General features: G+C 40.1%; 1 protein-coding gene across 4 annotated transcripts in view; it reads right to left on the bottom strand.

Moving 5' to 3' along the window:
- The window catches only part of PKHD1 (PKHD1 ciliary IPT domain containing fibrocystin/polyductin), a 288,369-nt gene that overhangs the window by 77,756 nt on the left and 194,191 nt on the right, over nt 1-16,422 (bottom strand). For all 4 annotated transcript variants that reach the window (XM_085218344.1, XM_085218343.1, XM_085218345.1 and 1 more), the window contains 7 exons: nt 16,147-16,284; nt 7,113-7,226; nt 6,555-6,642; nt 3,976-4,130; nt 2,904-3,056; nt 1,675-2,553; nt 415-577 (listed from right to left, as the gene is read on the bottom strand). In XM_085218344.1, the coding sequence (XP_085074470.1) occupies nt 415-577; nt 1,675-2,553; nt 2,904-3,056; nt 3,976-4,130; nt 6,555-6,642; nt 7,113-7,226; nt 16,147-16,284 (1,690 nt within the window). The remainder of the gene's footprint in view (nt 1-414; nt 578-1,674; nt 2,554-2,903; nt 3,057-3,975; nt 4,131-6,554; nt 6,643-7,112; nt 7,227-16,146; nt 16,285-16,422) is intronic.

Genomic DNA, 16,422 nt, shown 5'->3' with positions numbered 1-16,422 from the left:
GACAGAGCTTTAAGAAACAGGATTTATGAACCTTGTTTTGCTATACAAATGTCAGTAACAGAAGAAATCCAAGAGGACTGGTCTGGAGATGCACCTTGATACAAACTGAACCTCAGATCTTCAAATATTGCCCTAAACTGTTGTTTTGTTGAGGTTTTTTTCTTTCTTTTTTCGGGGGAGATTTGAGTTTTTGCCAGACAGGAACAGTAAAGGAGCAGAGACGGACAAAGGATGAGACTGCTCTGCACCTAAAATTCCAGTCCAAATCAACTGCTTAAATTCTTATCAAGATAACACAGAAAAGACAGCTGATACAGAGGTGAGGGTAGCCTTAGAACTGTAGGTGATTTTATTTTTTATTTTTTTTATTTTTTTCAGAAACAAGAGAAGATGCCTGGAAATGAAGCATGTTACCTTGCTGCATGAAAGTAGAACTTATCCTTTTCATTGACATGTAACATCCTCGATCTCTCTGCCGTGATAAGAGGCATGATGCCTAAATGGTCAGTATCTGACATGATGCAGACATCCCTGTCTTCACTGTGGCAGCTCTTTGTAAAACCAGTAAATGTGACATCTGCCAGGGATTAAAGAAAAAGACCAAGCAAGAAAAAGTAGTCAGAAAGTGCAAGAACTACGGAGAAAAGAGCTTTGCTCTATGAACTGTTCTATGTGAAATTGTAGTGAAAATTATTTTTTAAATCAGACTACTTGCATTATCATAGACCTTCAGTTGGCTTTAGAATATCCCATAGCTGCAGTTATACCTGAGGTTAACATAAACCAAGGTCATGCTCATGGGAAATGAAACCAAAGATTAAGTGAAAAAGAAACATGGGGAAGAATGATTAATTGATTGTATTGGAATCAGAAGCAGCTTATAGACAAGCTGCCATGGATGGTTTCTCCACTTACCAAATGTTAATATAAAATGGTTGGTGTCTGGTGACACATGATTGGCTCTGGAACTGAAATACTGTGTAGCTACAAAATCCATTCTATGCCACACATTTTCTCTGAGACCCTGGGAAGTCTATTTGCCATTCTCTCCCTCCCATGCTCTTCAGTAAAAAGAGCATAATGCATTTTTTTTGCAAAAGTAGGTAGCAGTGAGGAATAAACACATGAAAACTGTGAGGTATTTAGATCCCATGATGGCATCCAGCCATCCAGGTTTTATTACACAAATATTATTCTGGAAGCAAGAAATTTAACTAGAGCCAAAGACAAGTGATAGATATCCTACTTTTGCACTCTTTAAAAATTATAATTCTTTATGACAATAAAAGCCAAGCCATGTTTCTGTGCAGCTATAGTCATGATGTTCTATTGCAATTCCTAGACAAGATTCGCTACTCCTCAAACTTGACACCTCTATTTAGTTAGAGATGACTGCAGATCATAGACATGCATCAGGTGGAAATAAATAGCATAGAAGGAGAAGTGTGTTTGAAGTAAAATACATAAATTAGCAAATAATTGCATATAGCTGATACAGGAAGTGAAAATTACCAAGTGATATGTTTTTAACTGTATCAACCTGAAGACACATTCAGAAGGATTTCCCTACCATGACCATTTGTAGGTATGGAAGGCCAAAGTTTCAGCCTTGGAAAACTATAATTAGTCAAGACAGGGACAGAGTAGTCTCGTCAATAGAAGTAGAAGACCAACCTTTCAGCTTCATGAGTCCTAGCACTTTTGGACAAAGGACAATTTTGTGCCATGGGTTATCTGGCCTCTGGCTGGTCACAGTGGTAAATTTAGGCCATAAAATCCCAGCACGGCCTCTTTGAAGGTAGTGTGGTGGTCGATCCCTGGAAGTCAGGTCAGCTGCTTGAGGCTTGATCCTGTCTCTGATGCAGTCAAAAGTTGAGCTTGTTGCAACAATGGTAGAGTTTCTAAGTTCAATGTGTCTTTTCCCCGTGTAGCATTGCTTGGCATACAGACAGTGTATTACTGGCAGGAGACCCACAGTGTTGTCCACCAGCACCACATTGTCTATAATGACGCTGCTTCCCAGGTGGAACATCATACCATAGTCATAATTCTTGTAAGATAGAAAACCTGTTATTCTAGTGCAGGTCTGAAATCCGTCTCCCCTGTACAGATGAATACCGTGGAGATTTGAATGGGCCACATTTTCACTGCAATAATCAACATCCAGCAAACACTCTTGGCCTTTAATATGAAATCCAATCCTCTCAGATCCTGCCACAACATTGCCATAGAGGGAGACACCAATGACAAGGTTCACCTTGATGCCAGCAACCCAGTTTAATAAACTCTCTGGCTGTCTGCTTAGAATAACAAGGTTCCTGATGAGAGAATGGTTTTTCCCTTCCAAATCGATGCCAGGTCCGACGGTGTTGAACACTATATTATCATGCAACCAGATCCCATTGCTCATGACTGCTTTAATGCCAACTCCACAGCTACCATGAATGGTGGATGACACCACTGAGGACTGCTGAGTTACATTCCTGAATTCAATAGCAGAAAGTTGAGGAGGCCCAAAGTTCAAAAATTCAGTATTTAAGAGTTGAAGGACACCTGTAATGAGATAACTGCAATGAAACAGAAGCTTCCAGAACTACCTGAGGCCATTCAAACATCACTCAGGCATATAACAGTAGGCAACCTTTGCCATTGTATTGCCAATAAAGAGTATTTGTTCAAAAACAGTTAAACACTTACAGTAAAAAACAACCAACGACAGAACCACACCATCTAAATATATTCCAAGATTATTATGAAATATTTGTGCTCATATTTCATACATATCTCACAGTCACAGTTTGCTTAGAATTGCAAAGCACATGCAAATGGATATATCTTGTGCTATACAGTTCTTTCTTGGGCAAAATTGGCCTGGTCAATGAGAGTAGGTGAATCTCTACTACCTTCAAACTCTCTCCCACTGGAATCCGTAAAATGTCCCACCAGTATCTTCCCAGTGCAAGGCACATCAGACTTGATCTGTATATTCCGTGTTAGGAGTCCAACTTCTGCAGACAAAGGGATGCGCCTGCCATCTTCTATGTCATGGGGATGCCCTGGGGAGTTTCAGGAGACAAAATGTGCTAAGTGTCTATCATACCTATATACCAGTGCTTCAGGGGACATCCAGCCTAGCGGATTGTGCACAGCATCTCTGTAGAATCTGCACTGACATTCAGGTGGGTTTTTCCTCCAGCACAATCTACACACATCAACACTAAAACTGAAAGGCCACCTGCCCATCAAATATTCACCATGCATATATATTTTACCAACATACTTTGTTTTTAGAAAAAGGTGCTAAATCTTTTCCCTGCGGTACAGAGATGCCAAATCAATGAGCAGATTCACACTGATTTTTTTAAGCTCTACACGCAAGAGATGTTCTTCAGTACAGAAATACAGCGTGAATTGCTATTAGAATTAGACCAACGACAGCATTAAATAGCAATTACCTACAGAGATCTGGTTGCAGGTATCTTCTAAAAAAAAAAGTGGTGTTTAATGAGAATTCTGAGAGAGCCAACGTAGGTATCTAGCCTGGAATTCATCTCTGGTGACTCTTGGCATCTCCAGACTTGACTCAGTTATCCAGCCTGGTTTTATGTACAGTGTAGAGAAACAAGCAATTCTTAAGTGCAATTCATTATCTATTTTATACACCTGCTTTAAGTGAGCAGTATGTATTTATCTGCTTTGAGACACTGCTCATGGAGATATCTACTTTTCTTTAAGTGAATCCCAGTAATTACGTAGCTCTTAATTCTTCCATCAGTTCCCTTTTTGACTCTTTGCAGATATTCCTTCTAGAATGAGCTACTCAGTACAGTTTGGACCATCAATTTTACACTATCAAAGCAGCTGAAAAAGGCAGAGAAAGATACATCAGTAAAGTAGAATTGATGTTGCTGAGACCTGAAACAGAAGGTCTATGCTTCAGAAGGAAACTTTGAAAGAGAAAGATATGTTTCCTACCAATATGCCTATGGAGAAGGCGTTCATGGAGTGTTATACTATGACCACTGACTTCTTTAAGTGTAACTAGTTCAGCTTGGTGGGCTTCATAGGAGGAAGAGCTGATCACAATATCTCCCTCAGGCCTCCAGTCCACTTCATCCTCCAACAAAATCCTGTAATGTCAAGATATGAAACCAATATCATTGTGAGTTATGCTCAAAGATTTCCTAAAGAAAATGGCAAGAATCTGCAGGGTATGCACTAAAAAAAATCCTTCTGCATCCAAAAACGAATGTCGTGAAATAGAGGGATTAAATTAATCCTGAACTGCCTGATTCCTGCTACTGATAACCAAGGTATCCAGTTTCAATGTACAGTTGTAGGGCACAACTATGTTTCTTATCAAGGATGTGTCAGATCATTGTTGCTTAAGACTTAATCAGTACAGTCAGTAACAAATGAAAGCCAATCCAGCTCTCTCTGTACTCCCTGTGTTGGAAACATAGAGAAGCATCTCACTGCCTAAGCAAGAATACCTACTGCTATTTGAGATGTCCCAAGATATCTAATAAATAGGATTACAGTCATGATATGGCTTGCTCATGGAGTATTACTGAAAACAAAGATGGAAGCCATGGAAGAGTCTCAAAGGAATCACTAGTGACTATAAATGTGCCTCAGATAGGTCCAGAAACTATGTTTAGGTATCTGAATCCAGCCCTTGGCATTTGAATAGCCCTATGGACACCAGTATGTAGATGGTTGGATGGTTGGACTGGATGACCTTGAAGGTCTTTTCCAACCTTGGTGATTCTGTCATTCTGTGTTTCTGAACTACACTGATTCAGATAGGAATTTAGATAGCTTTTCAAACATTTCACACAAACACCTACATTTTCTTTTAATCTTGAATTGAAGACCTCCCATTGCATTCAAAATTATATACGAACCTCCTGTTTTTTAATAGAGAAAATAAAAGCATTTAGTGAAATCAGAATTGATAACAATCTGTAATTAAATATATTTGATAAATACCTATGGGTGCTACTACAGGGTAATTAATGCTGGCCGGGCGATAAGCTATGCTCAGCTACTTGCTGATTTAACAGCCCATGGAAAGAATTTAGAGAATATCTCATCCTGCAGTCAAATGTGATAGAAGTATAGAGAAATGAAAGTCCTAGCAAGGCATGTGGCAAAGTTTTTACTGTCCATTCTCAGGGCCTATTTCAAAGATGAACGAGCTCAAGTTGAGTATATTCAACTCTCAGCACCTGTCATTTGTGGAGGACAGCTTCTGAAATGGCAGGAAATGCTGGTGCAATGGAGAGCCACATACTGTTCAAGGATAATTGCACTGGCAAGGAGGTAGCAAAACAAAACAGAGTAACAAGAATTGTGGCATACATTTGAGATTTTTGACAGTTTCTGTGAATCTTAAGTCCAGTCCCAGTCATACAATCCAATTCAAGTCTGTGAGAGCTAGGAACAAACATATTCTATTCTTGAGGTTTGTGTGCCTCCACCGTCAATCTTCACAATGAGTTTACAAATAATTCCTTCCTAAATGCTGATATTTCACCATTACCTAGATGGGATCTCTTCCAGTGAGTTTTTATGAGGTCTAACTGTTAGATATTTTCCTTTGCCTATATGGTTAAAGTTAAGCATTTGGAAGACTTACTGAAAAAGGTGATGAAAATTTCATGTAAGAAAGTCAGGAATAAGAACTCCAGAGAGATAGGTGCTTGGCCATGCTACATAGCTAACAGTGAGTGGTCAAGGCATTTATAGGGGAGATCCTTATGCAAACACATTCCCTGGCTTAGGTCAAAAGCTTGAACTTCAGGCAGCAGACATCTTCATCTAACAAGCAGCTGTGGTAGCTCCACTTAATCTGCCTTAAGATGTGGTTTCGACAAAGGCTTCCTACTGAAATAGGCCCATGTAGTTATGTCTGCTGCACCAGCTATAATAAGTTATGGAGGTGCAGCAATGGGAGAGAGAAGATGGAAATCAAAACTATACCAGAAAAGTGAAAAATACATACCCTGAAAGGGCCATATCTCAAATACCTTACTCCTTGGGTTTTACAAGCAACCTTATATTCTCTGATCTAATTCACTACTTATACAAAAAAGATTTCTCAGATAGGAGAAATTATGATTCACATAAATGATGCTTACTTGCAGACAATACTTACTCAGTTTTGTTTAATTCAGAGGTGAAATACATATGTAAGTCTCAAGTCAAAATGAACATCCTAATCACCAAGATATCAGCCATTAAGGATTTCAACCAAAAAGAAAGGAAAAACAGAGGGAGAGAAGGAGGAAGGGAAAGACAGAGAGAAGGATGGAAGAACAAAGAAAAGCAAGGAAGGAAGGACAGAGGGAAGAAAAAATCTTAGCTTTGTTCCTCTTTAGAATTGAATCTAAAAATTGTATAATTTTCTTGCAAGGAGCCACACATAACTGTTCTTCTACCTAGACATAGTTTAAACAGTGTCTATCACAAAGGAAAAGAGAAATCTTAGTATAAGCCATAGAAAAGGGAATTTTCACTTCGTTTGGAGCCATATTTGAGCAAAAGATCACCTTTCATTGCCAGGGGCAACACTAGCTCCAAGATGTGTCCAAGACTTCCCAGGATAAGAGCTATACATTTGCATCTTCCCATACACCCCTGAAAAAAAATAGAAAGCAAAAGTTAGGTAAATACTGAGTAACTAAATATATTGAAACCTCGCTGTATATTAAAGCATTTTCCTATATTTTACGAGAAGTGTATGAACAGCATATAACTTGAAACAGAGAGTAAAGCAGAAATAAATAATTAACTTTTAAAACGACTGTTGCACATAAAGCCAAGAAAGGGTTTGCTGGCCTCCATTTTAGAGTTTGGGTTAATGTCCCACTTGGACAACTTTTTCATGACATACTATGTAACAGAATCATAGAATCATTAAGGTTGGAAGAGACCAGACTGTCAACCCGCGACCACCATGCTCAGTAAATGCTTTACCTCCAAAGTAAGGATGTACATTTGTAAGATGTTTGTTTCTTCTGTGTGGCACAGTAATAGTCTCAACAATATCAGACTTGGCAATTGCCTAAGACTGGTATGCTATAAAGAGTTATACTCATGTCTCATACCAATACTCCCTGGGTGGACATTTATTTCCTCCAGATGATCACAGTAAATCCCTTCAGATGCCCGAAGAAGGATCAGTAGCTTTGAATCCCTTTCTAGAGGATGTTGAAAAGAACCTGAAAAAAAGAGAAAACAGCAACGACCCACCACAGAGGTATCAATGGTTTTGTGATGCTGAAATGGTGCTCTCCCTTGTCTCATGGAAATGGTTTCCAAGCACCTTGCTCCCTGCTAAGTTGAACATGGGGAATGCCAGTCGTGTCTGTGGGAACATTTTGTCCACATCGCTTAACTTAGGAGAGTGCATGCCCAAGGCTCTCCTTGGAGTCAAGAGAGAAAGAAAAGTTCCTCCATCGGGTGACTCACACACATCCTATATGGCCTGAATTGCCCCTTGGAAGTGGCAGCCTCTCTATTGACTTTGTAGGCAGCCTGGAGAGGCTGCTCCAAACTCAGACATTTCAGTTAAGTGCTTAAATTAAAAGGGAATGGAGAACTGAATCTAAATTTAGAGTCCCAGACGGGTTTGCCCAAGGTCAAGCAATGAGTGTGTGAAGACAGGAGGTTTTCATTCATCTCTCTGATCACTGAACATTTCTTTCCCCCACTCATCTTTCCCTTTCTGTTCATTTAAAATTTCACCAATTCCGAGATAACTGTTCCCATTCTGCAGCCAGGATGGCTAAGAACAGCCTTTCAAACCAACTGAAAGATTTTATTAGAGGAGGGGGAAAAAAAAAAAACAAGAAGTTTTGGTGTGTGTGATGTTGCTCTTATCTTGTGATAAGTCTGTACAGTAAACTGTATTCCAACTGTGACTTCATTTATTTCACCAAGGGTAGTTTACAGTTTCAGAAGAAAATGGCCCAACATTAAACAGATACTAGGGAGGAAAAAGTAGGACAGTTTTTGCCCTGGAGAAATGTATGCGGAGTCCAGTAAAAGAGTTCAGCATTCCTTTAAAATTAGAGATTAAATCAATTATGCAACAGAAAACTGCAGCAGATGTAGAACTAAAAAATGTATACATATCTGTACAAATTTAGCTGGCCTGTCATCTTCTTTTAATATTTAAAAATTACTAGTTTGGAAAAGATAGCTGATTTCGTATCCTAAAGAAACATTCCTTTTAAAGGGTGTTTTTAAATTATCTGAAATCAATAAATAAATTCATTGTTCCCCAGCACTGTCTGATATTTGTGGGCATTTAAAGTGACTGTGCAGTTTTAGAAGGATAAAAGACCAACAGCACAGGACTTGCACGGTCTCCATCCAGCACATCTCATCCTAGTGAGCTTGTTTCTGATCAGGGGACAGAGTGGGAATTCAAACATACAAGTGTCCATCATCCATGCAACTTATCTTTGACTTTCTTGTTTAAAGTCCCGTATCTCCCATTGACAAATAGTAGTTTCAGAAGGGAAAACACGAGACAAGGACTCTTACCATCGATGCACTAGGTTAAACAAACATCCAGCTAGAGCTGCAAAAGAGTCACGCAGACATTTGTGTCTATTTTTGCACCCAGGGTGATTGTTTTCCTCCCAGCAAGATGCGATTTGAAATACTCACCCTGAACATACCTTCCCCGGTCCTCAGGTCAACCCTGCCCCCAGTGATGAAGTTATCAGCTACAAAGATGACCCAAGAAAGACTCAATGAAAATATTTAGGGAACTTAATGCTGATGTTAGGAAGGTATTCACAATTACCTTTTCCTAATCATAATGACAACCCTTTCAACTGGGGCGTTTTTATAATTATGAACTATTATTTGTGTTATCACTAGGGTTATTATTTTACTGCTGGTTACGAAGTGCTTAATATTTTTTCTAATTAAGTCGATTAAAAATGGCTCTGTAATATATTCAACTCTCAGCTCGATTTTAAAACAATTTTTAAGTGAGTTTCCAGGCTTAACAATCATAGAGAAATATTTGGAAATGTGAATTTTAAAGGCTTGAATTGGAAGTTATGACTCTTTAAAAAGAAATATATCTACATTTAGCTAAAATTTGTGATTTTTTTTTTTTTTTAATCCTAAAAAAGCATGGCAATATTTTATGGAATGCTGCCCTTGTTAAAATATCTCTTTCTCTCAAATCAGAGTGAGAAACAAAGCAGCTACAATAAAAATTCATGGTTACTCATCACCGTATTAAATCCTTCAAAAAGAAACCCAAAAAGGGAAGATGATGTTCATAGAAATGATTAGTTGCCTGGAAGCTGTTAACAGCACACTACATAAAAGAATGCAGGAGGTGTCTGTGACTAGAAAAAAACTGACTTGTTTTCTAAATATTTAGAACAAAAATAACCCCAGCATTGCTTATTTCCATTAACAGTTTTAAGTCAACGAGTGTAAGTAACATGAATGCAAGGAATACCAAAGTTTGGCCTGCAAACTCACTGAACTACTAAGGTGGACTTCTCAGTAAGTTTGGATCGCTGACAATGTCTCAGAGTACTTGAAGAAAGCTACGATTGTGCCAATATTTCAAAGAAAGATAAAAGTAAGAGCATCAGGTAATTACAGCCCTGTCAACTTGACACTGATTCTAGGGGAAAAAAAATAAAAATAAAAATGGAATGTCCAACCCTGAACACAATTAATAAATCGTTAAAGGGGGACGATATAATTAATGCCAATCAACATGGCTTAATAGAAAATAGGTCCTGTGAAACTATCTTGTTATCACCTTCTCGTGAGACTACAGGTTTAGTTGATGAAGATAATAGCTTTGATATGATATAATTGGCTTCCCCAAGGCATGTGACTTGGTAGCACAAAACTTTCTGATTAACAAACTACATCGGTACGACAAGAATATGGCACACGTTGATTTCCAGGCTGACTGACTGAAATAGGACTTTCAGCTCAAGCAGGTCTGTATGGTCCTGCAACCACTATGGTAATTTGTCAGTGCCCCAAAGGTGTATCAAGGGACTAGAAGTACACAAGTAAGTTGCCACACATGGGGGAAAAAAGAGAAGCTAACACAGCGATAATTTGGAAGAGAAGAATATAGGGGAGAAAGTGAAGAACGTTCAAAATGTGATAAAATAGGTCTCGCAAAGCTCCCTCAGCTTACTCAAAGGAAAACCCAAAACAGTTAATGCACAAAAGGCACTGGGCAGGATAACTTTCATGATCATTCGAAATAACTGTCTTAGGAAATCACAGCTTTTGTAATAAGTCATTTTGGTAAAAAAAAAAAGTTGCTATAGACACGGGAATCGTCATCTCTGCAACACACATGTGAAGGATCTGGGTTTAAGTGCTGTCTTTGAACTCTGGATGTGAGAACTTCAAGTTCCTTGCATCGCTTTATTGTGGTGAGTAAGCCTTACAGAAAGTCACATCGAGCTCTCAAATTACCCATCCTGCACATCAGATGCAGAGAAATGGATCCCATTCCGTACTCCTTATTGCCTTGCCAGTTTGATGACAGCCTGGTTGATCATAAGGTGAGATGATAAAGCACAGCTGGCAGAGAGGTGAGAAAAGGGAAATTGCGACCAGAAGCCAACAGAACTGTTTGGTGAGAAGCGCAGAAAAGTTCAGGAGGGAATAATGCCAGCAGATGCTGAATCATAGAATCATAGAATTGCCAGGGTTGGAAGGGACCTCAAGGATCATGAAGCTCCAACTCCCCTCTCACAGGCAGGGCCAACAACCTCCACATTTCATAGCAGCCCAGGCTGCCCAGGGCCCCATCCAACCTGGCCTTGAACACCTCCAGGGATGGACGGGGCATCCACAGCCTCTCTGGGCAGCTGTTCCAGCACCTCACCACTCTCATAAGAACTTCCCTCTGACATCCAACCTCAATCTCCCCTCCCTCAACTTCAAACCATTTCCCTTGTCCTGCTGTTATCTGCCCTTTCCAAGAGCTGACTCCCCTGTTTGTAGGCTCCCTTTAGGTACTGCAAGGCTGCAATGAGGTCACCCCGCAGCCTTCTTTTCTTCAGGCTGAACAAGCCCAGCTCCCTCAGCCTGTCAAAGTAGGCAGGACCTTCTCAAACACACATCTTCTTGCAGCTGGGATGCAAAGTTTGCTAATTTGCCCAGATCAGCCTGGGCAGAGCTCCCAAGCAATATTTTTTCCCCTTCTTCAGTGCAGATGGGAGTAACCATGTCGATGCCAGAGAGCTGGGCTGCCTCACAGCCACCACACAGTGACAGTGTGCCTCCCAGTCTCCCTGGTGCTGTCACATCACACAGCCTCACTGTAGGTGTGTGCACTTTCACAAAGAGGGTCTAAACTGATGCTCTTCTGGGAAAAACTGGCACAATATATAAAAAATACCATATATGTCATAGGAAAATAGAAAAAAAGAAAAAGAGAATAGAGAGAAGGGAATATTTTTTCTACCCAGATTTTCACTCGCTCTGGATTTAGTTTTCTGTTGCATTTCAAAAGAATTTTCCATTGTTTTCGCATTTTACTCCGATTCCAGATGTTCTTGACAATTTTTAATGCTTTTTTTCTCTATTTTTCCACAGCAAATCCCATTCAATTATTTCTCAGAATACTGAGTGTTTCCTGTCTTCTAACCTTTCTTTTATTTACAACATAACACTCTGCAACAGCTGTTGCATATAAGAGTAAGGAATTCTCTGAGATAAGGCTTCCTCCCTTCTATTGGTAAATAGACTTTGCTAAGCATCTTGCTGTGACTATCTCCAATAGAAACTCTGTGATTCCCAAATCTGAAACTTCTTGGACTCTGCCTGACGAGCTATTTTGGTAACAGTGGTGTATTGTCACCAGAAGACCTGCAGAATGTTTATTTGTGGTCAGTGCATAGCGTTGGTTATCCTTCACAAGCCATTTCTTCAGATGTCCAGGCTTCACTCTGCAATGAAGCTGTACAAAGGAAGCATCATATTGTTGCCTCTTATAGCTGCTGCTGCCAAACAAACAGAAAAGATAAGAGGCTGCAGCCAGTAGCCAGAAGTGAGAGATGAATAAGTGAGATGTAGGATGAGATTCAGCTGCCAAAATATGGATACCTAACGTCATTTGAGAGCCCTAGACCTCTTCAAATCCAGCATGTGAGGATGGCAGATAGGAGACATGGATCAACATGAGAACAGAGCCAGATGGGATTCCTGAGTGTGCCCTAAGTGCCTCAAAGTCCCTATATTTAGGCATCTGAACTATTTTCCCAGAGATATTCATATCTCATCCCTGCAGACAGCCAAGGTCAGGCTGGATGGGCTCTGAGCACTGATGGAGCTGTGGGTGTCCCTGTTCAGCGCAGGGAGTGGGACCAGACGGCCTTTAAAGGTCCCTTCCAAATCTAATGATCCCATGATTCAATGGACTATGTTGTGGTTTCTTCATGTAGGTGAATCCTTGTTCCCTGAACATGTGAGATAACAAAGATCAGGCAGCGCAGCTTAGGCTGTATTTTAACCTAGATAACCATACTGAGCAGTCCCACAGAAGCAGCTCACAGGCTGATGTCCACATGTAACAAGTAAACACAAGTGCCTTAAGCATGCAAACCAAATCTCTACCCCAGATTGATACTATCAGTTGAAAGAAACCAATGGCTTGGAAAGGACAAGGAACAAAGAGATGAAAGCTGAGAGATGAAACAAAGGAGATGCAGATGGTGCAATGAACTTTTCAAAACGCTTTTTCTGTTATCTGGGTTGAAAAACTTCTTGCAGTACATGCACAGTATTCCATGTTCAACAGAAGTTGTGTAGCTGCACAGAGATGCAATGGAACTGTTAGATGGGACTCTGAGCTCACAACTAAAGAATATGGCACCCACACAACTCAGGTAATGGAGAAACTGGAGAAGAAAGTCCTTTGGTAAGACTCACTTTGAGCCCCAGTTGTCCATATGAGGTTGAGCATTAATCATCATTAACATATCATAGAATCATATAATGGCCTGGGTTGGAAAGGATTTCAAAGGTTATCTGGTTTCAACCCCCCTGCTATGTGCATGGTCACCAACCAGCAGACCAGTCTGCCCAGAGCCACATCCAGCCTGGCCTTGAATGCCTCCAGGGATGAGGCCTCTTGCCTCAAATGAGTGACAAGATTGACAAGTAGCCATCATGAGATGTGCAAAAAAAGAAGAATGTGACATGTTGAGACTGAAAAGAGAAATGCTATCTGGGTAATTACTTACTGGGCTCTACTACAAAAGGAAAAAATAAGCTGACTGAGCGTAGCAGAAAACAGGATGAAACCAACAGATCGATGTGTACAGAAGGTTCTCCAACATCTTCTACAGCCTTATCAAGAGCTGAGAGCTTTTTTCAGCACAGGAATAGAGCAGTTTCTATGTATGCTGTCTGTTCTATATTGCTGACTTGGATTAAAATGAATGCAACCATCCCAGGACAGAACATAAAAAGAACATTGAGATCAGCATTACTTTTCTTCATCTAAAACTGTGCACTGAAGGGAATTCAGCACATCACTTAATCTCTCCAAATCTCCATCTCTTCTGTTATAATTATTTTTTTAAAGGCATGCCAGTTCAGAAAGGTAAAAATAAATGGTGTTTCTTGAATGTTGCTGCTGATATCATCATCAGATCACCCTGAGTCAACAATGCTGTGGGGCTAGGATCACTCCAAGAAGCTACTTTGCGGATAGACCCGCACAATACTTCTTATTTTTCTGAAGGCTCTAATAGAGGATTTTCAATCTGTTCCAGAGCACGAATCATCTCAAAGCTCACTGTGATTCTATTGATCTTAATTGACACTGACCACGGATTATGCCACACGTTGAAGAACAGATGACGGACCCTCCAAGATCAAAGGTGTCCCAGATCTCCCAGCTTTTGCCGTATCTTCCCATCCCAGTTTCACTACAAATGACTGTTTTAGCAAAATCAATTTGGATCTGGTTGATGTTTCAAAAACTCCACTTTTTCACTGATTTTTCCTTTGTTACATATTTCGAATGTCACTGAATTTCTTACAATTATGTTTTAACCACCTGACTTAATTTATTTTTACCTGAAAGTAAGATGCCAAGTGCTCTTAAGGGTACCAAAGTACAAGTAAGTTGTGTTTCCAGAGCCTATCATCATTCTCTAGCAGCTGAGGTGAACAAAATACTCATACTGCCTGAAAGTGTTGGTTTGGCTCAGGCCACTGGATTTGCAGCAACTACAAGGCCAAAGATTCCCATGCCAAAAACAGGGCATGGAGATGTTACACAACAGGGAGGAAATTGGATCATGTGATGCCAACCTCAGATCCTGCTCAGACAGTGTTGAATGTTGATGTCCACATCTATTAAATTTGTTTACTAAACTGTCTCATTATCTACTTTGTGTCAGGATTTCTTTAGGGTGGGGTAGAATTGGACAGATGGGCTTCAGAACCTTCCTTCAGGCATGGAACAGCCAGGATTGGACAGATGGGCTCCAAGAAGCTACCTTTAGGCCTTGAACACATGAGAAGAGAAAGAGGAAGGGAAAACACACGCAATCTCAATTTTAGAAGCAAGCATAGAAGCCAGTGAAAGATGTTGGAAACTTGAGGTTTCTACCCACCTATCATCTTTGCAGCTCAAACTGGAGCAAGGGCATCTCTCCAGAAGAAGCTGGACCATGATTCAACAGCTGCAAATACCTGTTTGGCTTTTAATGTCATGACTAGTCACAGATATGCTGCAGGGGACTTTGTGCAGCTAAGTGCTTCAATGTTTTTTAATAAGCTTTTTAGCAGTGAACACATGCTTTTTCTTAAAACTAATATGAAACCACATTTAAAGTACCATATATTGGAACTAAGAAATGACTGAGAGTCTTTTAAGTATATAGATACATTAACCTCCCAGATTTAGCTTTTAAACCCTTTTTTTTTTTTTTTTTTATTAACAATAGAAAACAAGGCAGCAAAATAACTCTTTTGGCCACTGCTGTATTAACTAAACAGTCCCTTGAGATTAACAACAAACAAATACTGGAGATCACAAACAAATTATCTTTTCAAAGTTCATGAAACCAATCTTGAGAAAGGTCAGACAGTGATCAACAATGTGATTCCAGAGTCCTAAGGATTCCTGCAAGTAAATACAATGCCTGGCTTTAGGAACCTTAATATTTAAAGGGAGCTGCTTAATAACTTCTGTGCAGAAAAACACTGAGCTGTCCATTGCAAATAATGTGGAACAACCCCAGTAATACTGGGGACTCTGAAAGCACTAGAATTAGGGGCCAGATAGCCCCTCACCTGTACAGTGGGTTGAGAAGAACAAATGTTTTGAATCCAGCTGTGCCAAATGTACGACATGGAGAGATTTTCAGACAAAATGCTTTTCCACCTTTTGCTTGTATTGGCTTTGAATATCTGTTACAACAATTAAGAGCCTCATAGACATCAAGAACTGCTTGAATACTGCTTGAATAAGAACCTTCCCTGAGGAATTACTGTCTTATGAAGCAGCCCCATATGAAGTAGGGAGGACTTCCACATGCTCCAGATGAAATCTCAGCCACCATGAAATCAGGAGAAGTTTTGCTGTTGACTTCAGTGGAGCAAGGACTGCAGTAGTTGTAATATGATGCTATTAAATGAACGTGTAATTAGTTTCAGCAGATAATCCTTGTATAGTCAATGTGGATTCTGAGGGTCCACATTGCTGACACCCAGATAGGTACTGCAGCAGTAGAATCACAGAATCATTCAGGTTGGAAAAGACATCTAAGATCATCAAGTCCAATCCCAGCCCACCCTCATCATACCCACAGACTGCATCTCTCAGTGACTCATCTCCAGGGTTCCTGAACACCTCCAGGGATGGTAACACCACCATTCCCTGAGCAGCTTATGCACTACCATTCTTTCTGAAAATAAATGTTTCCTAATATCCAACGTGAATCTCCCCTGGCACAACTTAAAGCCTATCTCTTCTCCTATCTCTATTACCTGTGAGAAAAGGTAAAAGAATGACTAGCAGGTTACTAAACCAAAAGGTTTCCTTCTTTTCTTGTCCATCAAGAATAGAAATAAAACTCCAGGTATCCCCAAGACAGGCTGCTGACTTACCCACGTTCAGTGTACCTCCCACCACCACAATACAGGCTGCACTCAGGACATTGCTGGAGTTGGTGGGGAACTCAAGAGTCCCAAGGATGTAGAGACCTCTTAGAGGAGGAAGATCTGTGTCCACTAGGATGGTCCGGTCTGGAAAACAAAGCAGGAAGTGATTTGGAATGTAAGTATGAAAGTGGAGAAGCTTGAAACGTTTGCTCTTCTTGAGATTAGATTATTTAAATTTTCAATCAGAACCACTGGAACAGGACTTGTTCACAAACACTTACG

The sequence above is a fragment of the Meleagris gallopavo genome, chromosome 2 (assembly GCF_905368555.1).
Source record: "Meleagris gallopavo chromosome 2, MGAL_WU_HG_1.1, whole genome shotgun sequence".
In the NCBI taxonomy this organism is placed as follows: domain Eukaryota; kingdom Metazoa; phylum Chordata; class Aves; order Galliformes; family Phasianidae; genus Meleagris; species Meleagris gallopavo.
This window is presented reverse-complemented; position numbering and strand designations above follow the sequence as displayed.